At 35.7% G+C, this 24,527-nt stretch overlaps 3 protein-coding genes across 6 annotated transcripts in view; 2 read left to right on the forward strand and 1 right to left on the reverse strand.

Annotated features, from left to right (window-relative positions):
- The first annotated feature begins 412 nt into the window (after nt 1–412).
- Nucleotides 413–9,618, forward strand: LOC115995249 (soluble inorganic pyrophosphatase-like). 3 transcript variants are annotated; one of them, XM_031119744.1, is made up of 7 exons: nt 413–603; nt 1,019–1,092; nt 4,412–4,486; nt 6,159–6,309; nt 7,178–7,206; nt 8,674–8,738; nt 8,858–9,618. In XM_031119744.1, the coding sequence occupies exons 4-7, from the start codon at nt 6,177–6,179 to the stop codon at nt 9,306–9,308; spliced, it is 678 nt and encodes a 225-aa protein (XP_030975604.1). In that variant the 5' UTR covers nt 413–603; nt 1,019–1,092; nt 4,412–4,486; nt 6,159–6,176; the 3' UTR covers nt 9,309–9,618. The 3 variants fall into 3 exon arrangements, with proteins under 3 accessions (XP_030975604.1, XP_030975606.1, XP_030975605.1); XM_031119746.1 differs by having other exon boundaries at nt 8,893–9,617; XM_031119745.1 differs by lacking the exon at nt 1,019–1,092.
- LOC115995251 (soluble inorganic pyrophosphatase-like) overlaps nt 5,920–24,527 on the forward strand; it is a 36,466-nt gene continuing 17,858 nt past the window's right edge. The window contains exon 1 of the mRNA XM_031119753.1: nt 5,920–5,985. The gene's annotated coding sequence lies outside the window, so the exon portion shown is untranslated. The remainder of the gene's footprint in view (nt 5,986–24,527) is intronic.
- On the reverse strand, nt 10,013–15,580 carry LOC115995247 (vacuolar-processing enzyme-like). Of its 2 annotated transcripts, XM_031119740.1 has the most exons (10): nt 15,510–15,580; nt 12,456–12,683; nt 12,187–12,351; nt 11,923–12,079; nt 11,700–11,785; nt 11,375–11,571; nt 11,162–11,210; nt 10,692–10,901; nt 10,347–10,553; nt 10,013–10,251 (listed from the first exon to the last, which is right to left on the reverse strand). In XM_031119740.1, exons 2-10 carry the CDS (start codon nt 12,666–12,668, stop codon nt 10,099–10,101), a joined length of 1,437 nt encoding a protein of 478 aa, XP_030975600.1. In that variant the 5' UTR covers nt 12,669–12,683; nt 15,510–15,580; the 3' UTR covers nt 10,013–10,098. The 2 variants fall into 2 exon arrangements, with proteins under 2 accessions (XP_030975600.1, XP_030975601.1); XM_031119741.1 differs by lacking the exon at nt 11,700–11,785 and having other exon boundaries at nt 11,993–12,079.

The raw sequence follows: 24,527 nt of genomic DNA on the forward strand, positions 1-24,527 counted from the left end.
AGGAGAAGAAAATAAGAACAAAAAAAAATGTATATATTTTTAAAATCTAAAAAAATTTCTACAATTTGGTGAAACCACTTGGTGCAACCACGGCTTCTAAACCCAACTTTTATTATATAGTAGATGATGATATTGTAAAAGATTATATAAGATATATGTCGCTGATACAATAATAGTAAATAAAGTCCTTAGAGAAAGACAAGTGGCGTCATCTTATTGATATCCAAGTCATGATAATTGCCTCAAGCCATAAGGAACAACTCGTGTATATTTCCAAACAAGAACTCATGAAAGTCACGTGAATAATCACAATCTTTTCTTGCATGGAACTAATTGAGTGAAAGGTGCACATGATAAGCATGTGAGTAAGAGGAGTTACTTAGAGACAGTTTTTGGAGGAGTATTAGTCAGGATTTTTTTGGGGTGGGGGGGAAGAGCAATTGCAACACAACATGCGACAAGGAACAACTTTAATTGTCAAAGTTCCATATATAAATAGAAAAGCACTTTCTCACACAAGACACGCACAATCATCTATCAAAACCATAGACATTCTCTCTCTCTCTCTCTCTCTCATAATCCGAAGGTTATTACTTCATGCTTGTGAGTGCATCAAATTCACTTCACATGAATTAGACTTTGTAACTTAGGCTTTTTGTAATTTAGGCATTGTAATCTCGTTATTACTATCAATAAAGTTTCTCTAATTTTCAAGTTTTTATTGTTAACTTGTGATTTCATAAAGAAGTCCGATTAAATTAGGCTATGTCAAATTCACTCCTCTTTGTGCAAGTCAGTTTCCTACTTCAAGTGATGTTTAATCACTCTCAAGCACATTGAAAATTGGTTTATACTCAAATAGAGAGATAGACAAGTTTTTATTTTTTACTTTTTATTTTTATAGAATTAGAATCTAGCTCATTGATGGTTTTTTTTTTTTTTAAATAATTTTTATAATTTGATGGTTACAACAAGGGATGAGAGTTTGACCCATTAATATCTCCATTTGAAACATCAGGAAGTGTCAACTAATTGAACTACAAGATTCTTGGCCTAACTAGTGACTAATGCATAGTTGATGTGGTATCACTGGTATGTATATTATCACTTCCGTCAATAAACTTATTAATAAGTTTTGTGATAAAATTGTTTTAAAATTTTTTTTGATAGCGGTATGGTCTTTTTGTTAGAGAATCAAAGGAAAGGTTTTTTTTTTTTTTTTTAAGAGAATCAATGGCAGTAAGATGATATACTACGATAAGTATACAACTAAAATAGTATTGATGTTAGTCTCATGTGAGAGTAATGTTGTACAGAGTTATATTTACTACCACATCATTTCCCCTCCTCTCTCCCCCCCTACAAGGAATCAACATTACTCAAAACTTATTAAAGACTTATAGAAAAATCGATATTGTTTGTATGACATCCATGAAAAAAATAAGAAGACTTATTAGCCCTATATTCCCTTAAAGTTATCATAGCTTTTAAGTGAAGTTTATGGTGGTGTGCTTTTGCATTAGAACCTCTTTTCCTCTTTCTTTTGTGTGTGTTTGTTTCTAAAAAAGAAAAATTGGATTATTGCAGAAAGACAAAGTTTAGCTATAAAATTGGTTGTGGCCTAAAACTACAACCTTACTCAATAAAATAAACATTACTACATATTTTGAAAATCTAACCGTTGAATTGTATTTTCTTTACATTCTTAATACACATATCAAATTTTGTGTCAATCAGATATTATTTACTATATGATCTATAAGTTTATATTTTATGCATAATTTTAAATTATAAAAACTTACCATTTAAATATTTATTAATGACATAGTTATTGATCTTTAATTTTCTAGAAATTTTGCAAGCATGGAGGATATAAGAAGAAGATGTAATCTAATGGTGAATTTGTTAAAGGAAAATTATTAAATACTCCGGGAATATCCAATAATCACCCTTTGTTAAAATTCATCTCTAATAAAAAAGATATTGAGTGAAGTTTTAGTCTTAGACTACAATTAATTTTTTAACTAAATTTTTTCCATTGGAGAATTCAACATATTTTTAATTAAAAAATATTGAATAATCCGAATTGAATTTATTAATTCATGTGATAATATTAGGAATATTTACTTTCCTAGTCAAATTTTTAATTAAGAAAAATATTATAAAAAAAAGCTCAAAATGCCAGAAGAGAATATTACTACCCAGTTGAGATGGCATATCCACTCCACAAGCTCCAAGTGTACAAAAACCCAAAAATTCAAAAAAGAGAAGCTTCTAAAATTATGCAGGTAACAATTATAGAAAAACAAAGAAAGCTTGGCTCATCCTTAGAGCATTCCTATTAAGGATGCTAAATATGCTAAAAGCTAAAAAAAAAAGAATTCTCTTGTCTCTTTCTTTCTCTCTCTCCAAGTCTCTTTTTCTTTTTCTCTTTGCCTTTTTGTCCTCTCTGTCTCCCTCTTTCTCTATGCTCTCCGTCTCCCTCTTTCTCACAGCGATGGTCTGCCTCACCGGAGCCATCGCAAGCCTCGCACTCTTCAAGATCGCCTTGGCCCACCTTATAGGCTCGCCTCACCGGCTCTTCAAGATCGCCTTGCCAGAGCCATCGCAAGCCTTGAGTCGTGGGTATGAGTGGGTGGGTTCGGTAAAATCAGATTTGGGTTATGGGTGGGTTTAGATCTGGGTTGAGGTTCAAATTGAGGCTGCTGGGGTGGTGGGTTTTGGTTGCGGTTTTATGGTGCTTTTGTGGTGGGTTTTGGCTGCGGTTTTATGGTGCTTTTGTCGTGGGTTTTATTTTTATTTTTGGTGGTTGGGGGTTGAGGTTGTGGTTGGTGGTGATGGCTGTGGTTGTGGCTGTGGCTGTGACTGTGGTTAGAGGTGATGAGCTTGAAAAGCTCAAGCCATAGAGGTTTTGAGAGCAGAATATCAGAGAGAGGGAGAGAAGCTTCTAGACCAGGTTGAGAAAGATTGAGAGATAGTGGAAGAGAGAGATAGAGGGAAAGTGAGAAATAATTAAAAAAATGAATAAAAAAAATAAAGAAAGAATATTTAAATGAAGTGTTAAAAAAAATAGAAGTTTTGATGTAAGGGATATGGTAAAGTGATGTGTTAGAGCATTCACATTGGGAATGACATATGCTATATGTAGGAAAAATTTAACATAAAAGCCTAAAACTCCCCACACATTTGGACTTATAAAAACCAACTATTGCAAGAAAAATATGCAATAGTGCTACATCGCAATTCTAAACTATAGCTCAATTCTTATAAAAAAAAAAAAAAAACTAATATTTTATTCACTTACTTTATCAATTACTCTCTCTCTCACACTAGGTTTTTGGGTTTTGGATTTTTGTTTTCATTTAAGTTTTGAGATATATTATTTTATTGTGTAAAAATATTATTTTAATGTGTTGTATTGTAAAATAAAAGTTGGGATACTGAGAGTATTGTAAAATGGTATGGTATAATTGATAAAATTGATTTTTGGAAATAGGATGAGATAGAATTTTGGGATGTGAACGCTCTTATATGTTATAAAATTGGTTTTTAAGATGGTAAATTTTTTAAAAGCTTTAATGGGAATGCTAACTGGACAATTCTGACCACTTTCCTTACGTGGAGTCCATTCATTAGGCCTTCATCTGCAACCTTGGTGACAGTATCAACTCTATTCATTTTTATTTTAGTGCCCGGTTTTTTCCAAGGTTTCCCACTTTTCAAGAATAAAATCAAGCTCTCGGACACATTTCAGCACCCACTTCCGTCCGATTCATTCCGTTGAAATCGAACGGCGCGTATTCACTTATGACTGATCGCTGAACTTGAGTGAAGTGACAAGCACCGACCCTCTTTGTTTAAATAAATTCTTTTTATTTTTTATTTTTAACCACTACACATCTTCCAATATTTTTTTTATTCAACACCTAATTATTATAATAGAAAAAAAAAATTGAAGAATGAACAATAGCCCATCAGACTTGATGAGCTACTGTTCATGAGGCAAAAAAAAATTTGGGTATAGAGAATCCATTGAAGTGACTTTTTTTTTTGTCTCATTCTCTATTATAGAGAATATTTTGCTTTTACATAGAGCAAACTCATCAAATTTTTGTACTGTTTGAAGAATAAACAGTGACTTTTATCTTTTATCTACCAATTTTTTTAAATACACTTTCTAATAAATTCTCTATCTCATTTAAATATTATTTCTTCATTCATTATTTTTTTTAATAACTACACATTTTCCAACATTTTTTCATTTAACACTTAATTATTATAATAGAATTTTTTTTTTGAAAAATGAACAATAATCTATCATACTTGATGAACTATTATTCATGAGAAATAAAAAGTTTGGGTACAGAAAATCCATTGAAGTGACTTTTTTTTATCTTATTATCTATTACAGGGAATATTTTGCTTTTGCGCGGGCCATTAGAGATGCTCTAAAGTGGGAATTTTCAGTGGCTGTCAATCTGTGACTGTGAGTGCTTCTTATCCCTTTTCTCAAATCTCAATGGCGGCGGTGAACAACTTTGTTTTTGTTTGTTTTGCTTGTAATTATTAAGGGAAAAAAAGGGTTGTTTTGAAAATTTGTGTTGTGTTTGACTGAAAGAGCAACTTTGGTGAATACCCATTTGATGAAACCCTCTAAAGAGACTGTATCTTGATGTGATTTTCAAGTACATGTTGATTTCGTTTGTGGGTTTTGTTTGGTTTACTGTGAGTCTGTGACTGCTCTTTTTAGTATTCATTATTGTTGTTGTTATTTTCTTTGATTGTTAATGTTGTTCTGTTTGTTACTTCTGCTTTTCTATAATCTTTTGGTTATCAGCTTTGTTTTTTTTTTTTTTTTTGAGTTATTAATGCTTTACCAACTTTTTTATTTTATTTTTTAAGCTAAATAATTTATTATGTTGCCCATGTTTGTGAGCTCACATTGCCGGAGCTGTTATTGGACTAGGGGGGGCAATGGCCTCCCCTAAATTTTTTTTTTTTTAAAATATTACTATATTAATAGGTATTAACTTTAGTAATTTTGTTTAATAAAATTACATTTTGCCCTCCTTAATAATGCCATCAATTTTTTTGAAAGTAATGTTATAGTCACAAACATTTTTACAATGTTTATATAAACTATTGAGGTAGCAAATTTTTATTAGTTTGTACACTTACATCACTTTTTACTTATCAATAACTACTCACCACATTAGTAATTTGTAAAAACTTTGCAGTTTTATCATTTTTTACCTTTTAAAGGACATAAAAAATTAATAGATTAAATCTAAAATAAAATATACAAGACCGAAAAATTAGCCTAATAACGAAAATCACCAATAATAAAACTAAAAAAAGTTAAGCCCAATCAATCTATTTTACCCGAAACAAGCAACTTGGTCATTAAAAAAAACAAAAATCCTTAGTAGTAAAGTAGTAGACTCAAAGACTGAATCCACTGCACACAGCGAGCAGTAGAGTTGCCCCCTGCCTCTTAGTCCTGGCTCCGTCCCTGTCACTGAACTCTGTAAGGATTTTTACTAATTGGGTTAAATATTGAGTGCTTATTCATGATATTTTGGGCTCTTCTTTGTGATTTTATTTATGATTGTTCTACTTGGGTTAGATGCCAAGTAAATTATTCAAGAAATGTTGGGTTCTTCTTTGAAATTTTGTTTATGCTTGTTCTTGATGGTGCATGATGTTTTCAACTACTAGTTGAAGTACCTTTGCCAGAATTATAAATATAGTGAATCTGCTGACTATCAATTTAGTTAATCTGTTTTGCGAAATTACTCCTTGTGTATCAGTTAGTTTCTGGTGACTGTATTTTGATTAGACTTTGGGTTCGTAATAATTTTTTTTTAAGGGTCCTTATTGCACCATCTGCGAAGATCCGGGTAATGTTTGCTTGTTAACTTGGAAATCTAGCAGTCTCCACTTGTTCTTGTAGTTTTTTGGGTGTGATTTATCACTTATTTGAAGGAAAATATTCTCCGTTATATGCCATCCATTTATTTTTTTTGTCATTGTTGCAGTTTAGTTCTTTGTGTGATTTCTTCTGAAGTGAAATTTGTTTTCAGAGCCTAATAATTTAATTTAAACAAATCGTGGTTTATCGAGGATGGTTATTTGATTGAGTTCTTATGTTTATTAAGGTATTGTAAAAGTTGAACATGGCTAAGAACGGTGGAGAAGCGAGTGGGAGAACTTCATCGGGGTTCCCACAGGTGGTTCTCAATGAGAGGATCCTTAATTCAATGTCCCGAAGATCTATAGCTGCTCATCCTTGGCATGACTTGGAGATTGGTAAAACTCTGTTCAGCTTTTAGTCTACTTTGTATGAATGTTTATGTGACTTGTGCTTAATGCTCAATAATTTTGACTGTACGGACACAAATCGGAACCCAAGCCCAAATTGTGAATGGATATTTGCCCAGTGGACCAGTACAATAGATTCGTAGAGAGTGGGTTAAAGGATTAGGCCCTAATTAATTGGATAACAATTAGAATAGATTTAAGAGACAATCAAACAAAAGCAGAAAGAATTTGTTCTAATAAATTCGCTCTCGGCACAGTATGAGAAGGTCAGTTCCTATATAACTTAATTGAACAAGTTACAAATACAATTTTGATTGCTACAGTGCTTTCTCTCCCAATTTTTCCGATCCACTCTCTCAGGGTTTTCTCTCTAATTTATATCTCTTCCCTTCTCATCCTTCCCCTACACGTGGATAATAGATTGTTCAAGTGGATCCTTGTCCCATCCACCCCCTTTTGAAGTCTTTGGAAGTAGCTGTAAGGCTGAAAAAACACTGTTTAGAGATCACTCCCTCATTAATGTGGCCAGAGAATTAGCTGCAGAGCATTCAATACGGTGGTAGCAATTTTTCCTTAGATATTTCTGAGCTCTCATCCCTCTTGCATGATAAACGTCCCTATCATTGAAACTTCCTGGAAGGTCACCTTGAACATTATGATATACATTTGACCTGTGTTTGGCTTATCCGAGGAAATATTCCTACTCGGCCTACCTTCCCATTTGTAACCTACTCATGGGACTTTGAGCTTAACCCACCCACTACTATTTATTCGTCCTCGGATCACCCCACGTTCTCAGCCAAGGCCCAAGGCCCAATACACAATTTGGGCCCTTATCCCTACATTGACTATGCAGGACCAGGTGCTCCATCAGTTTTCAACCGTGTAAGTTCTGTTTTCTTAAATCTTTCTTGTTACGAATTTCTAAAAAGAATCTTTAGCAAGTATTATGGGCCTATGGGCAATCTGCTAGATGTATGTATGGTATGTGTTGGGTTACACGTATGAGTGAAGTCCCACATTGAATAAAGATGAGAAGAATGAGTGGTTAATATAACATAATTGAGCACATACTCATTGGGCTTAGGCCTTTTGGGTTAAAGTGTATCTCTATATGTTATATTAATTATTCAAGAAAACTCCCTAAGGTGTTTATCTCCCCGACAAGTGGTATCAGAGCCCATGGTGGTGTGCGGCGAAGGTGGTGAGGTGTTCATGGTCCCTATCCAGCGGGGACAGAGAAAGCCTAAATAGCCCACACATAAAGATCCTAGAGAAGAAGAAAAAAAAGAGCCCAACAAATGAATATTGCTAATGGTGCTAAATAATGCTTGTGATGCAAGGTTCCCATGGACATGGACGTGCGGGGTTCCCATGGATGTGCGTGCGGGGTTGACACGTGGTTCCCATGGATGGCGTACGAAAGACTCATGGATGATGCATTGATGAAGTGAAAAGCCCATTAGGCAAGGAGGAGTAAGTAGGACTTGTTCATGGCCCATAGAGAGGTCTTGAAGCCCACAGAGAGGCAGAGACTCACACGTGAGGGGGAGATTGTTGGGTTACACGTGTGAGTGAAGTCCCACATTGAATAAAGATGAGAAGAATGAGTGATTAATATAACATAATTGAGCACATACCCATTGGGCTTAGGCCTTTTGGGTTAAAGTGTGTCTCTATATGTTATATTAATTACTCAAGGAAGCTCCCCAAGGTGTTTGTCCCCCCGACAGTATGGTATATCTTGCTGATTTCTCTTAATTTCGTCAAACTTCCATATCAACATCTGCATTAAGGAGAAGTGACTGAGAGCTTGTTTGTGTATTAGTGTGGTGGATAAGAATGTAAACCAAGTAGAATTGTGTTGTTTCGCCAATGGGGAGGACCCTGCTATTTAACAAGATGTGTGAAACAGAAAGCTATAATGACTTTTCTGGAATTATATCTCGCAATGATTTCTTCCCCTTGTTTATTTATTTATTTTTATTTTTTTGTTTGATAAGTAATAAATTTTATTAGAAAAACTGAATGCAAGTACCCTGAGAGTATACTAGCTGAACATCGCTTACAATACTCAAAAACTACACAAATCCATAAGCTTAACTAAATTTGAGAAGGAAAACATCTCTGAAGCTGTCATCCACTTGAGCGCAGTGTCTTCATAAAAATCTCTTTTAGCTCTACCATAGTCCTTTCACACCCATCAAAGCATCTTGCATTTCTTTAAATAGATATTTTTTCTCTAATAATTAATCCTGGTGTAATATATGTTTTCTCAATGTCTAAAGAAATATATGTTGTGTATCAAAAATCTTTCTGGTTTTCAAATCCCAATGCGAATTTATGTGGCAGGTTGTTGAAATTGGAAAAGGCAGCAAGGTTAAGTACGAGCTTGAAAAGACAAGTGGCCTTATAAAGTACGATTTTTTTTTTTCCGCATTTAACTTCAATAATTCAACCTTCCAATTCTTAATCCAATATGTTCTGTTCAGATGCATTGTTTCTAGTAGTAAGCTTGGTTTTTTATTTCATTTAGGTTATACTCAATTTACTTGTATGTTCTGCTACTAGTCATCGTCGTACCATTTGCTTTAGAAGACATTACCTGTTTCTTGTGGCACAAGTTAAAGGATACCAAGAGGATAAACAGCTGGCGCAGGCGCCGTTTTCAAGATATTGAATTAGAGTACAGTTCAAGTGATGACAGTGAATTTTCAGATAACTATCATCATCTAAATGTCAGTAGAAAGCAAAAGTCTGTCAAAGAGAGAAGAAAAGATCGACTTCGGAGATCTCTCTACCCTTCAAGTAGGCATAGTGGACACAATCACAATCACCATCATCATGTAAGGTTGAAGACTGGGGAAGTATCAGTTCATGTTAGGGGTAGGTCTCAAAGATTAAGTACCTCAAGACACCTTCAATTGAATAAGGTAAGAAATGCTCGAAAAGATGTTGGGATTTTCAAGAGGAGACGGTTTAGATGATCATATCATGATTGGAGATACTGCTTTGGTTTGTAGCAGTAGTCTTTAAAATTGAAGTAATTATAAAATTTTTGACTTAACAAATGCAATTTCTAGTTTAGAGTGTCTGTGTCAGTGTAAGAATTACAAGGTCAACCCTCTCTCCTTGGCTTCGTTTTGTGATTTTGTCTTTAGGCCTAAAGGCACAACAAGAGGGGAATAGGCTAAAATTTGACATTGAGCACAAAGAACATTATTACACTTTTACCATTATGGAATTTGGAGCTTCATATGGATGCAATCATTTAGGTGTATTATTCATACCCATGCATATATTTTCTATAACCATACTTACATATTCAGTTGTTTATAAATGAGATGAAGGTACATAAGCAGTTTCAACTTTCAAGTTTGTACTATAGGCATTTACAGTTTCATTCTCTTTAGTTTGAAATGCTTATGTACAGCTATTGTTCTCATTTCTTTTTTATTTGTTTATTATTTAGTTTTATTCACTAATGCAACATAAGTTAGTCTAATAGTGATTGTTAAGAGGTTCAATTCTTTCCTTCAAATACTTTGGCACAAATTTTAGGCTAAATTATCCTGCCCACTATCTTTATATGTTATAATGGACTAATCTTCTAATACTTTTGTATTCAAATGTCATATAACAAATCTACTTAAATTCACAGAATATAGATACATCCATTCCAATAGCTTGCTAAATTTCACACACATACATTTGAAGCTCATTAGAGCAGGATAAGAAAATCCAGGTTGATCCATTTATTCTATTTTTGTAGAAATGCTAATAAGTAGGGGGTATCTTAAAACAAGTTTGAGTTGATGCTGCAACCATTTGCTTCATGGTAACCCCAGCATTGCACATATTAGCAATTGCTCGCATGTGTTGCGTTCCATATTTTGATAATGATCCACAATATTTCTCATATGTACTTACCTGCAGCATGAAAATGGCAAAAATATTAACATCAAAATCATGAGGATAGCATTTTAGCTACACATGAAACTTGAAAGAAGGAATCAAGGACCTACAAGCATCTTAAAACAATTCCAATCGTCCACAATAGGTTGCCCACTTGGCCGAACAGTCTCCAACACTTTTGAGCTATTACCATTTCCAAACAAAAGCTCTCCAATATGATTTATACTGTAGTCCACATGCTTCCTTAAAGAAATCTCATCATTTAGTTCCTTTTGAGCTTTAAGCTTTTCATGAGAGCCTGCAGGGGCTTTATGGTACTGAGAAAAAAAAAAAAATGAAAGTGACTTTAAGGTGAAGAAAGTATGATTATTACTTTGTTAAAAGAAAAAAAGAGACATATAACTTAAAGAACCTATGAGAATGTAGTAGTAACAAATGATTGAAAGACGAAAAACCTTGTGCCAGAAATGAAGGAGATTCGCATCACGTTGGTTAACAACCCTCAGAGTTGATGGTGAAGAGGGATTTTCAACAAAAGTATAGTTATCATTGGCAGTATTTGTACCCATGTAATAGTAGAGGCATTCATTACTTTGTTCTATGTTTCCATATTGCATTACATGTGAACTGCGATCTGAAACACCTGCTACTGTTCTCCTTTGAACCTGTAATTGCATCCATAAGATTTTGGTTGAATTGATGATTGGTCAAAGATAAAGAGACATAGCAATAGAGGGTCTAACAAGAAGATCTAGAAATCCTCTTAGGCAGGCTCTTTAGTTTCTTTTTTCAATTTACAAAAAGATTCAATTTATCATTACTTCAAAACAGTCTACAATACATAATTGACCTATTTTAAGATTCAACTATGACATTTTTAATATAAGGTCTTGTAAAACATTTACAAGAGGAAGTAATCTTTTACCACTTCATATTGCTTCTGCAAATTTTCCTGGCGCAAATCATGTTTGTCACTGCTCCAAAATTTTGAGTTCCAAAAATTAGCCACATAGCCAAAAAAAATAGTGTCGGGTTTAATATAAAATCATTAGAACTAATGTATATTTGTTTTGAGATAATATTTTCAGAGAAGTTATTAGGGTAAATGACTTTGATAATGGTACAAAATATTGCATACCTATCCTCCAACCAAGAAATACTATATAAGTCTCCCAAACATGTGTCATATTCCTCAACAGCTTTAGAATCCTCTGGACAATATGCTGCATAACTATTCTCACTTGCATTTGATGCTGTAGTTGCATATATGTTCAAATTATTTGGAAGAAGTCCCTCAAAAATACTCCCAGACTCACAAGCTTCAAGGTAAAATACCTATAATTTTCATGTTAGTATAAAACCATATTAAGTAATTGAACCCCAAAAAAGATTAATACTACTAAACAAGCTAAATATTGCAATTTAATCATTCTTGAAGGGATCACAATAAGTCGATAACTTACCATGCTTTTGTAAGATTTTGCTGCATGCTTCTTATTCAACACATTGTTAAGATCTTTGGCATATATATATTCACCATTAGGCATCGCTAACAAACAGTATGATGAACTCAATTATCTTAGTATTTGATAATAAAAACCTTCACATTATTGTATTGTAACTAGTTGAAAATTTACTATTGTATTATTCAATCCAACTTTTGGTATTTAAAGTAAAATTACTAACCCAGAACCCCAGGACCTCCATGGTCAGTATAATATATGAAAATATGGTCATTTGGTCCGCTATTCACTACCTTACCACTACCACCAGTGAGGGCACTTTTGTTTCCAAGAATAACAGCATAAAAGTTTTTTACATTAACATGGTCTTCTGTATAATCCTACAAGAAGAAATATATATTAAACTCAGATAATTAAGTTTTGTTAAATGTTAATGGATGTTATAACAAGCTCATAATTCAAATTGTATGACTATAGCAGAAAAGACCTTGGGCACTCCTTGATAAACATCAGCACCATTTGGTTCGTTGATAATCACACCAGGTCTGGGGTTGTTATCATTGAATGCAATATCATCATACATGAACACGATGATATTTTCATCTTTTAACCCACCTTTCTTCAATATTTGATATGCATGACATACATCAGCCTGCATTTCCAAAAATTCAATTTTAAAACTACTGAGTTATTTTTGCTAATGAAAAAAAAACTTATATGTTCAAACAAGTATAAATAATTTTGTCAAATCTATACCTGATGTCTATAATTATCGTAACCTTTTGATCCGGCAACTAGAACCGCCCATCTCTTTCCACTGAGATTGGTGTTACAACCAGCATTTTTTATAGTACCACCATGAATGAAATCCAGTACTTGTGATGGTAATTTGGATGCATATGTGATAGGCACAATCAAACATGAAAGTGCAAGAAGTACTATAAATGCACCATGCCCAGAACAAATCATCGTGGTTTAGACAACCTGTAAAGGAGCATGTTTAGAAGCTGATAATTAAATAGTAGCTGTGATAATTATTGTTTATGTGATAGCAGATTGATACTTAGTCATTAAAAAAATGGAGAGAGAGAGAGAGAGAGAGAGATAACTAGTTGATTGGTACGAAGCTGGGTAAATCATTCTTGGAAAAAATATGACATTTTATGGAACTTTTATGGTCTTACATCTTAATTATAACAAGATGAATGAAAAAGATGAAATGATATTATTAGGAGTACACTGTGAAACATTTTTTTTTTCAAGAACACTGATAAACAATTTTAGTCAAACCAAAGTACAAAGAATCACGATTTAATGAATAAGTGATCAATAGTGTCATGCACCTATATACAAATAATTATATATTTTTTATGGGATATATAACATATATTGATAATGCACATAATTAAATTTTTCTCAAGCCAAAATCTATCTTCTTCTTTTTTCCAAGTCATTTTTAAAAAAGTTGTACAACAAAATAACTTTTATAGTTACAATGAGAAAGTAGTTTACTTTCGAGAGATAATTGCCTGATTAACTATTTCAAGATATAATTAGAGATTGGACAATGAACACGTTTTAACAACCAATATGAAGTTTCAAATACCAAAGCTCAATTCACCAAAAAAAAAAAAAAAAAATACCAAAGCTCCTCCTTTTCTGAGTTTAAAAAAACAAAAAAAAAAAAAAAACTGTCAAAAATTTTTTTTTTCTCATAAAAACTTTCTTTAACTGGATTGTTAACGAATGTCCTTAGGGCACTCGTTAGCATTTCCTTTTAAAAATTATGTGTTGTTTTCCCTCTAAATTTACAGGAAAACTTATGGACAATTTTTAAATAGGGGTAAGTGAAAATATTCATATTTCAAGACTGGGAATTCATACATGTTCCTCCAATTTTAGTATATAGATGTTTACTGCCATATTTTTGTGGAAATATATGATTTTTCAAGTAATTTCTCTATCAGCTATAATAAGAATAATGACAATAACTATTAGCTTATTTGTGGATATTTATAAATTTGCGACAATCTCTTGAAATTTACTAAACAAATGGTGCAAATGGGCTGTGAATACATATGTACTACATTACTAATAATGTCTTTTAAAAGCTATATCTTTTTTAATATTGCAATTTTTTTTTTTTGAGAATCTAATATTGTAATTCAATGTAGTCTGTTGTTTAGTTTTATGATTTTGAAAGGTTTTAAAGTGCCGTTTGTTATAATTGTTTAAACTACAGTTTTCAGTATTTAAATAATATTACATGTATTTTCACACACTTTTTTACCTACATGTATTTCTAAAAAATACAAATAACATTACTAGAAATCTTTTACCAAACATCCTATTAAAAACTTCAAATTTCTTTTTTATAAGTGCGTCTTTCACCTCAAAAGATGCAAAACGTGTAAAATCACAATAATGGGGCCATTAAATATGATTTTAAAAACTCACTAAAGGCCAAAATATATGCTTACAAAAGGCTATCATTTTTTTTTTTTGGCTAAAAAGTAAAACCAAATGGGCACTTAGACTAAGTACAACTAATTTTTATCATCATTTATATGGAAAATTATTATGTACTTCCAGAGTACCATAAATGCATACTCCCTTCTCTCACATGAATGGTGGGGCCCACTAATTAAATTCATGATGGAACCCACCATTTATGTGAGAGAAGAGACTACGCATTTATGGTACTCCGGGAGTATCTAATAATTTTCCCATTTATATATATACCTACACACTTAGCCGACATGTTGTGATTGGTATGCATTAATGAAGAAAAAACACTTATTAAAATGAAAATTTATTAACAATTTATTTTTATCAAGGAAAAAAAAAAGATGTATATGCAGTTTTTTGTTTTTGTTTTTCTCTTTTGAGACAGAGATGTAGATGCAGCTTAAAATTCATCTGAATATTGAAAGCAGCAAGAAAATTAGGGAATAAATATGTGATTACTTAAAATTCATGATAAAATAAATTAACACCTTCTTGTCTTGACCGTATTTCATTAAGATTCTTTGAATTATTTTTTTTTTAGTAGACTATATATCTATTCAATCTCCCTCTAAATACTACTGGAAAATAAATATCATAAAGTACACCCATGTGATGAATAAATTTTACGCTTCTTTTACATCACTTATTAAAAAAAAAAAAAAAATCATATTTCGGTGCCATTAAATAAAAAATAAAATCTCTCGATAAGTAAATACTATAGCTTTAGTGGTGTGACCAATGGCTTCACTGGTTTCACCACTGAATCTTTCATGACAAGGTAGAAGTATCTGTCATGTCAACTACAAGATCGTTTTGGAAAAAAGAAGCCTCCTTATCAATAACAAGATTAAATTATTGAATAATATAATAATAAAATAATGTAGAAAATAAATTTTGAAATTGATTGACCACATGACATGATATTATTCTTGGTCAATAAAACAATAGCACATCATGTGATTAGAAAAAAATAAAAAAAATATATAAACTTAATCAAATCTCAATAGAATACCATAAAAAACACAGGAAATATTAGTCTAATTTACCCTTAAAAAATATTAGAGCACCTCAAAATTCTGTTTAAGTATAAAGATAAACAGTATACTTGGCTATCTAATTAAAGAATTAATTCAACTCAATAGGGGCAATTAAACATAAAAAAGGAAATCAATAAGACTCTCTAACTTAAAATTTAGAAAGAAACATGTATAATTAAAAGAAGGAAGAATTGTGAAGAATATCTAAATAAGGACTAGAGGAAATTAAAGAAAAGGAAAATAATCAAAATATACTAGTACTTACCAAAGGACTTGCATGCACAGAACTCTCTAAAGGAATGAATTCACTCAAAACTCTTTAACACAAAGGAAATCTTGTAATTAACTCATTGAGACAAACATATTAATAGGGTATGAGGATACCAAATGAATGGTTTAGATTCAATCTTCGATATAGGCAAGAACATGATGGTACGTTATGAGCACTAAGTGCTTTTCATCTGTATATACATAACTTTTTAAACAAAATTGGAAGGTTTGTCATAGGCCATTTACATGTTAAGTATTAAAAGTTTCAAAAAAATGATGATATCTTTTAAATGCGTTTCATCTAACATTCCTCTTCAATCAATTTCTTCTAAAAAGGGAACCCAAAAAAAAAAAAAAAAAAACCCAAAGAAATGTTACAAACGTGACCTATACAAACATCTTTGACTGAGTTGGCAATGGCCTAAGTGCTTCACATTCTTAATTATTTTGGTGGTTCGAATTTTTTTAGGTTCTAGGAATCTTTGACTGAATTGCATAAGACCTAAGTCCTAAGTGCTAGCTTCACATTCTTAATTTAATATGCACCCAATATGGCACTACGGCAATTTGTGTGGGATAATATTGTCACCAAGCTTATCAAGTGCTTTGACTAGAGTCAAGGTGGTTTTTTTTTTTTTTTTTTTTTATAATAAAAAAGAGGGGCGATCATATGTGACTTACCCCCTAGGGCGTGACTTAATAGGGGCATCTCCTGCTAGGGAATGTTGGATTGAGTCATAGCTACTGTGACCAGGGTGCCATAGACCTCACCCTAGCACCCCAAGAGAGCCAGTAGATGAGGCGCAATGCATGCAAGGAATCCACCCCTCAGTTGGTACCCACCACGACTCGAACGAGAGACCACATGCATGCATGCAGGATCTCACACCAATTGGGCCACCCCTCTTGGGGCAGAGTCAAGGTGGTTCATGTTCACCAAGTCAGAGTAGGGCCTAATTTGATGGATCCCATAGTACTATTCCTGAGAGAGGACATCTTGCCGGAGGATAAATTAGAAACTGACAAAATACGGAGAAAGGCGTCTCATTTCTGGCTATCCGAGGACCAAAAAGTATACAAGCGCTCTTTTTCTGGGCCGTATCTACTCTGCATTTACCCTGAGGTATCAGAGCTACTCCTTGAGGAATTACATGAAGGGATTTGTGGAAGCCATACAGGAGGCAGATCTTTATTTCACAAAGCCATCACTCAGGGCTATTATGGCCAAATATGTAGAAAGAAGCGCAGGAATATGTGAGGAAGTGTGATCATTGCCAAAGATTTGCACCAAATATACATCAACCAAGAGGAGTCCTTAACTCCCTATCTAGCCCTTGGCCATTTGCTCAATGGGGCTTAGATATCGTTGGCCCTTTCCCCAAAACCGCAGGAAACAAGAGATATTTGTTGGTCGACACGGACTACTTCACTAAATGGGTTGAAGCTGAGCCCTTGGCGAATATCAAAGACGTGGACACCAAGAAATTTTTCTGGAAAAACATTGTCACACGATACCCTCATCTCAGACAATGGCCTTCAATTCGACAGCAAATCTTTTAGGAGATATTGCTATGATCTTGGAATTACAAACATGTATTCCATTCCAACTTATCCTCAAGGGAATGGACAAGTTGAGGTTGTTAACAAGGTCATAGTGAATGGACTCAAGACGAGGCTGGATGACGCGAAGGGAAGATGGGTAGAAGAGTTGTCACATGTCCTCTGGACATATAGAACCACACCTTGCAAGTCAACGGGAGAGACCCCCTTTTCAATGACTTATGGAGTCAAGGCTGTCATTCCTTTAGAAATTGGCTTTCCAACATTAAGGACCAGCTCGTTCAATCTGAGCAGTAACAATAAGCTGTTGAAGAAGAGCCTAGACTTTATTGAAGAAAGAAGAGAAAGCATAAGGGTTCAATTGGCATATTACTAACATAAACTCAAGCAAGGTTATGATGCCAACGTAAAGCTAAAACCATTAGTGCCTAGTGACTTGGTGTTGAGAAAAGTCCTGGGTACTGCGAAGAACCCAACGTGGGGAAAGTTAGGACCCAATTGGGAAGGACCATATCGCATCACCTCGATGGCTGGTATAGGAGCATATTTTCTGGAAGACTTAGATGAGCATGTAATGCCGCGTCCTTGAAATGTGAACAACCTGAAAATGTATTATTATTAATAAAAGTTTCCTTTGTTAGTATGTCCATTTGTTGTATAACGGCATTGTACTTCCCTTTATCCAATCTTTGTAAGTGATTAAACAAAACCTTAGTTATGCTTGAGTCCTTGGACCAGATATTTTGGAGAAATTAACACTCTATGACATCTTTGTAAGTGATTAAATAGAACCTTAGTCATGTCTGGGTCCTCGAACCAAATGCTTTGGGGAAATTAACACTCTATGATATCTTTATAAGTGATTAAACAGAACCTTAGTCATGCCTGAGTCCTCGGACCAGATGCTTTGGGGAAATTAATACTCTATGATATCTTTATAAGTGATTAAACAGAACCTTAGTCATGCCTGAATCCTCAGACCAGATGCTTTAGGGAAATTAACACTTTTTGACATGTTTTTAAGTGTTTAAACGGAACCCTGGTCATATTTGGTCCCTTAGATTGTATACTTGGGAAAATTAATACTATAACATCTATTTATTTTTCACTAAGTGTTAAAACGGATCTAGGATTATATCCAACTCCTCGGATAGCTAGCTTTGTGCAAGCTAAAGTCCTTAATTATTTACCTAAGTGTTGGGAAAAATGAAAAATATCTCCCCCTTTTTTTATTTTTTACAGAGTTTATTACTTATCTTTATTGGATTCAGCCTTCATGGCAAAAGGATCAAGTCACAGTGCAAAATGGGGTAAATCTCTTTATTGCTGGCACTTAGTCAAATCAGTTAAGCTGGTGATAGGGTGTTTGTTGTTAGTTTCCATTAAAGTTAGAGTGGCAGCAGTTCAATTTTGTTTGCAATAATAGTAAACTTGAAAGCATATAAAGTAGAGACACAAGAAGTAAAAAAGAAAAGTCTATTCATTGATTAAAAGGAAAGTATATAACAAAGAATGGCAAAAACCACAACAAAAAGGAAATAACATGAAGATAAAATAAAAAATAAAAATCCTACAACTACTTCTTTATTGATTTAGGGCCTTCATTGGAGTCAGCTGCCTTAAGCTCAGCACTCCCGATCTTGGACTTAGATTCAGCTTCTTTAGCTTAAGAGAAAACATCCTTGATTGTAAAAGCATCCTCGGGCAGAGTGTCTTTGGCTGAGGACAAGGTCTCCTTACCCTTATCTGCCCCTGTGGAGGCCCCAGCATCAAGAGTAGGTCCTAGATACTTAGGACCTGCTCAGGAGAAGGAAGGGGTAGAGCAGTGTGAGGGAAGTCCGCTGGAATTTCTCGGATATGCTCAGGAAAGAATATCTTCTCAGCTTTCCTCAACTCGGAGTCTGTAGGGACCCCCGCAATATTGAGCGCCTCTATCCAAGTCTCAGCGCAGTACTCCCTACACACTCCAGCCACCTCCTCAACCAACCTATTTTTTGTGTCCTCCACCCCACGTTCGTAGGATGCTATCTCCACAGCTGCAGTAGCTTCCTTGGCCACCCGAGCTGCCTCTTTAGCTTCATCTTCATAACAAATTGTTTCTGAGTGGCCAACTCAATCTCTATTGTGTAGAGCAATTTACGTTGGTCCTCGGCTTGGGCCTCAGCGGTTTTTAGGCCAGCCAAGGCACTCAAGCGCTCCTTATCTACCTCCATCAGCTTGTTGGTCAGCTCTTTGTGCTCCTCCTTAAAAGCTCTAAGAACCATCTCAGCATTAGCTTAGGAGTGGGCCACAACATTGACTTCATCGCGAGTGTTCCTGACCCACTCCTCAGCTATAAAAACTTGCTAAGTGACCTGCATGATAATAGCAAAGCGGTCAAATATATACATAAGAATAAGTATGCATCCTAACGTTGAACTCAGAAGGGTATTGACTGACTTACCATGGCTAGGTCCCTTTTCAGGGACATAAAGAGGTCTTGTTGCCTTGTATGCCTAAGGCCCTCTATGTCTCTAGGGAGGAGAAGAGGCTACTCTAAGGCCTCAACGAGGAAGGTGGCATGCCCCCTTTGGGACTCCTAAATCATGGCATCCCATGGAATGGGAGCACCCCCTAACTTTAGCCGAGAAGCCTATGTGCGCGACCCTTAGCTCATTTCAGCCCCAGTCTCCTCCCTGCTCTCCACGGAGGGAGCCCGTTTGTCCTTAACATTCTTGGGCTGTTTTGCCCCTTTCGGAGGAATGATCTCCCCCTCCTCTCCTTCCTGTGCCTTTCTTTTCTTTTTTAAATCAAAACAAGGGAGCAATCCCTCTACGGTCATAGGGGGAAGAGTAGGGGGAACTTGGGTTTTGGGGACTTCTTTTGATGTTGACCCGGTGTTCCAGTTGGCCAACAGACCCTTTAAGCTGGACCGTTGCTTCAAATCCGTATCTTCTTCTTCCTCCGAGCTGGTATCAACCCGAGCAACTATCAACCTTGGAGAATGAGCAGCAGAAAACCTATCCAAATTGGCCTCAGAGTTTGAGAGCTCTATCGGCCTTTCTGGCACTTCACCTTCCTCCTCAAGGTGAAATTGGTCGATGTCGGCCTCGAGAGATAAATGTGTGGAGGTTGTCTCCTCTCTCAGAGCGGCTACCTCTTGAAGGGCGCGTTGAATAGGCAACTCAACCAGTGGATGATCTCTCCGAGCAAAAAATCCTGGCTTAGAGACGTCTATGCGGTTCAGCCTAAAGTCACCAGCCCTTATTGCTTGCCCTGCGTCCTGGAATTGGCGAGACAAAGGCTCGTAATCTAAGATTAAATGAGCAGCTCTTAACTGTTCGTCTTCGCTTATAAATACCTCAGACGTCAGCAACTTGTTGAGACCCGATACGTTGACCAAACTAAGTCTCGGAACGACGTGGTTTTTATCTACAAAAAGTATCCGATAAGGAAATTACGGTTAGATCAATTGAGACTATTATCCGAAAAGATGAAATGTTAAGGCAAAGTTTAAAAAATGAAATTTTGTTAAAAAATTAAGAATGCTAAAATCTCCTGCCAAAGGGACTAATCCTAGGGTACCCCACCTGGCTCTCCTGCCCGAGTTGGGCAATGAAGATCGTCGTTCCACTCCCCGAAGACAATCAGGTAGTCATCCTTCATGCCCTTGTTAGATTTAGGGAGGCAAGATATTAGTTTGACGATGTCGGATCGGGACTTGAGATAGTATCCCGCGCCGGCAAACTTGTGGCACTCATACATGTGAACTACATCATGCCACATGAGCCTCAAGCCCATCTGCTCGTTAAGAGCATCTACACAACTCAAGACCCTAAATAGGTTAAGGGCGCACTGATGGGGAGTCAGTCTGTGGTTAATTAGGTAATCCCTGGTTATCCTACCCATGGGAAGCATCATCCCTCCCTCTATGAAAACGATCATAGGAACGACGACTTCACCCACTTCTCTATTGGTATGAATTTGTTCTGGGGCATAATATTTCAGGGCTACTCCATGTGGGATGTGGTATTTAGCCCTAAAACCCTCCATACCAGCTAGAGAGTCCACTAAGTGTTTGAACCTACCCATCTAAACAACGTAGATGACGCAAAGGAAGTTTTCTAAAGAAGGAAGAGGGCCGAGAAGATTGACTTAGGAAAAAGAGAAAGTTTAGAGAAACAGAAACTTACAAAAGTAAGTGTGTTAATCTTGATCCTTTAGAAAAGATTTTCAAAAATCTCTTAAGGAGAGAGTTATGGATGCTTAGGAATTTAGAGTGTTTTATGAGTTGGAGCGCTGGGGTTCTTTTAAGCACTTGAAGATTTGTGAAGTAAAGAAGAAAACGAGTTCCCTCAAGGCTTTATATAGAGGGAGAAAATGAGTGGGAATAATCCCGCTTAAAATTCTAGGAAAAATATCAGCCATTAGATTGGCGCCTCATCGTTGGATGCGGGGAACATAACACCGCTTGGAGCAATTAATGACGCCTTGCGGGCTATGAAGTGTCAGTAGCAATCATAGGACGTGCAAAACAGTAATTTCACATGTGTGAGCCAGAGAAATAAATGGTCTTGTCTCTTAAAAATAAAAACCCCACTTTTTCTCCTCAGTTGAGAGGGAAAAACTGGAGTTTTGAGGGGCTATTGTAGGGATAAGGGCCCAAAATCATATATTGGGCCTTGGGCTTTGTCTGAGGACGTTGAATGGTCCGAAAAGGGACAAATAGTTATGAGGGGTTGCAATTTAAAGTCTTATGAGTAAGGAATAAATGGAATGTGGTCCGAGGAGGAACTCCTCCTTGGATATGATGAATGCAACTCAAGTATATATTCCAGCAATTAGAGTGACCCTCCAAGAAACTCCAGTGATAGAGACGTGCCTCATGAACATACGAGAAGGAAGGAAACCCAAAAATATCTGTAAGGTTGAATTTAATCAACTATCTTGTTGGCTTTATTCCGTGCCAAATTTGCTTGTATTTCGGCAATTAGTAACCCTGTATTTAGGTGGGATTCTTGTAAGGGTAGTGAGTGAGATAGTGTAAAGAAATGCTCAAGAGTGTGCAAGAAAAACAGAGACTCGCGACTGGATCTCGCGAGTGACTCACGGCTGCAAGCCGCCAGAAGCTGCACACGTGCCAGGCATGCCAGAAGTTGAAGCGTCATGCTAGCTAGAGCACTATAGGACAAAATAGGACAACTGGTCATTCAGTTATCTCGCGGCTGGAACTCGCGACTCAGTAAAGCCACGAGGCCAAGCCGTGAGCCAACCCTGTTTTGAAAAACCTGACCCTTCATATTCCATTCTTACCCTAGTATAAATACCCCTTATACCCACGAAAGAATGAGAGCTTCCAGAGAGAATTTCAAGAGAGATACCCTAGAGTAAAACAAGATTGATTCATCCACAATCTTCACATAAGAGACTCTTCAAATTCCTCTACTTTCTTCCTCTCCATTGTTAAATCCTTGAGAGGCTTTTTACCAAAACTTTTTCTTACCATATCCATTACTGTGAGAGGGTTGTTTGGTGTTTTTGGGAAGCAGTTAGGAAGGAACTAATTTCACATTGGTTGATGCTATGGTCAAGTAGCGGAATCCGGGAAGCTAGAAAAGAAATAGGTTCGGCGCAACCTCGTTGGAGCAAGAAGCTTGGAGGGCTTAGGTACACTGGGTAGATTAGGCTTGGAGGGTCTACTGCTGTTCATGTATCCCAACTACATTTTCTAGTGGATTACTTACCGCTTAGAGGGCGGCGGAGAGGTTTTACGCCGAGGGCTTCGGTTTCCTTTTCAATAACACATCGTTGTGTTGTCCTTGTATTTGCATCTCTCTTCCCTTAATCTTTACCTTTTATTTTCTACTGTGGATGTGATTTTAATTGGCTTAGATTGTTTACCAATTTTGTTTATAGTTTGTGTTCATTTTCCGCCCACTTATTGTTTGTCATAAAGCTTGAATTGGTATTTTTGTTATTGGGGGTCTAAACGTTCAATGATGTTTTATACACTATTTGAATTTTCAATATCTAAGGGAAAGTTACTACCACTGCATTAAATGCACTGCAGCTACTTTTCTGGCCGCATTTATGTGGAGAAGACCCCTAAACCATCTTGGTTATCACCACTCACAGGAAGCCAAAGAGGGTGTCTGATAGGATAGAAACTCAAGTAAGGGCTTAAATGATCAACAAGTGTAGGATTAAGATGATCTCTAGGGAGCTATATAATGTGAGAGACCCTTCATGAGATAGAGATCAGAAATTCATCAGAGAGTACTGTAGCAATCAAAATTATACTTGTAATCAGTTTAATTGATTTATATGGAGATAAACCTCCTCGGACAATGAATTCATTTAGCTCTACGTTCTTTGTTCTTGCTTCACCATCTTCTGAAACTATTATAACCATTGTCAAATTCATTAGGGCCTAGTTCTTCAACCCATTCTCTACAAATTTATTGTGCTGAGCTCACTGAACCAAGATCTCATACATTTTGGGCTTGGGCTGCAAAACAGGTTGTTACACATATAATAAAAAATTATTGTATGCTTAAATTAGTTTAAATGATTAAATATTTGAGAATTCACTATAAGGGCATCCACAACAGTCTATCTTACTACAATAAAAACACCACAAACCAATCCACCAACACGGCCAACCAAGAACAATTGCCCACAACCACCGAACAACAACTAGCAAGCCAAGAACAACCACCCACAACCACAGCCAAAAATCCAAATTAGCCAAAAACTACCACATAAATCACCATCAACATAGCCACACTACCACTGACCCACGAAACTCAACCACCATGAAACCCAGCCAAAGCACCATCATGAAACCCAAAGAAACCCACGAAATCCAGCCACAGCCACGAAATCCAACCACGAAATCCGCAGCGCTCTTGAGTTCGATGAAAGCGGTGCCAATGGAGCTTGGATTGATGATGAAGCTTAGGTTGGCAATGGAGCTTGGATCGGCGGTGAGATGGAGGACTAGGCTTGTCGGCGTTGGGTGAGCGGTGAGATGGAGGACTGGGCGAGATGGGTCGACGGCGTGGGACGGCAATGTGGGTGATGACGATGAAGATTGGCAATGATGAAGATCCAGAATAGATCGGTGAAGCAGAGAGTAGATGAGGGAGAGAAAAAAAAAATGAGAAGGAAAGAGGAAGAAACAAGAGAAGCCGGAGAGAGAGAGAGAGAGAAAGAAAGAAAGAGAAAATATTTTTTTAATGGAAGAGGAGAGAGAAATTTAATAAAATAATATATATATATATATATTTTAGCTCTCATGAACAGTGCACATCTATCTATAGATGTGCATTGTAGTAATGGAGCTAAAAAAAATAGATTTAGCTCCACTGCTGGGTGGTGATTTTGGGGTTTGAGGAGTTAAAATATAGCAATATAGCACCACTACTGTGAGTGCTCTAATAGTATGTTTATATTTTTAAATATATTGATTTTA

Source organism: Quercus lobata, chromosome 6, assembly GCF_001633185.2.
Source record: "Quercus lobata isolate SW786 chromosome 6, ValleyOak3.0 Primary Assembly, whole genome shotgun sequence".
NCBI lineage: Eukaryota > Viridiplantae > Streptophyta > Magnoliopsida > Fagales > Fagaceae > Quercus > Quercus lobata.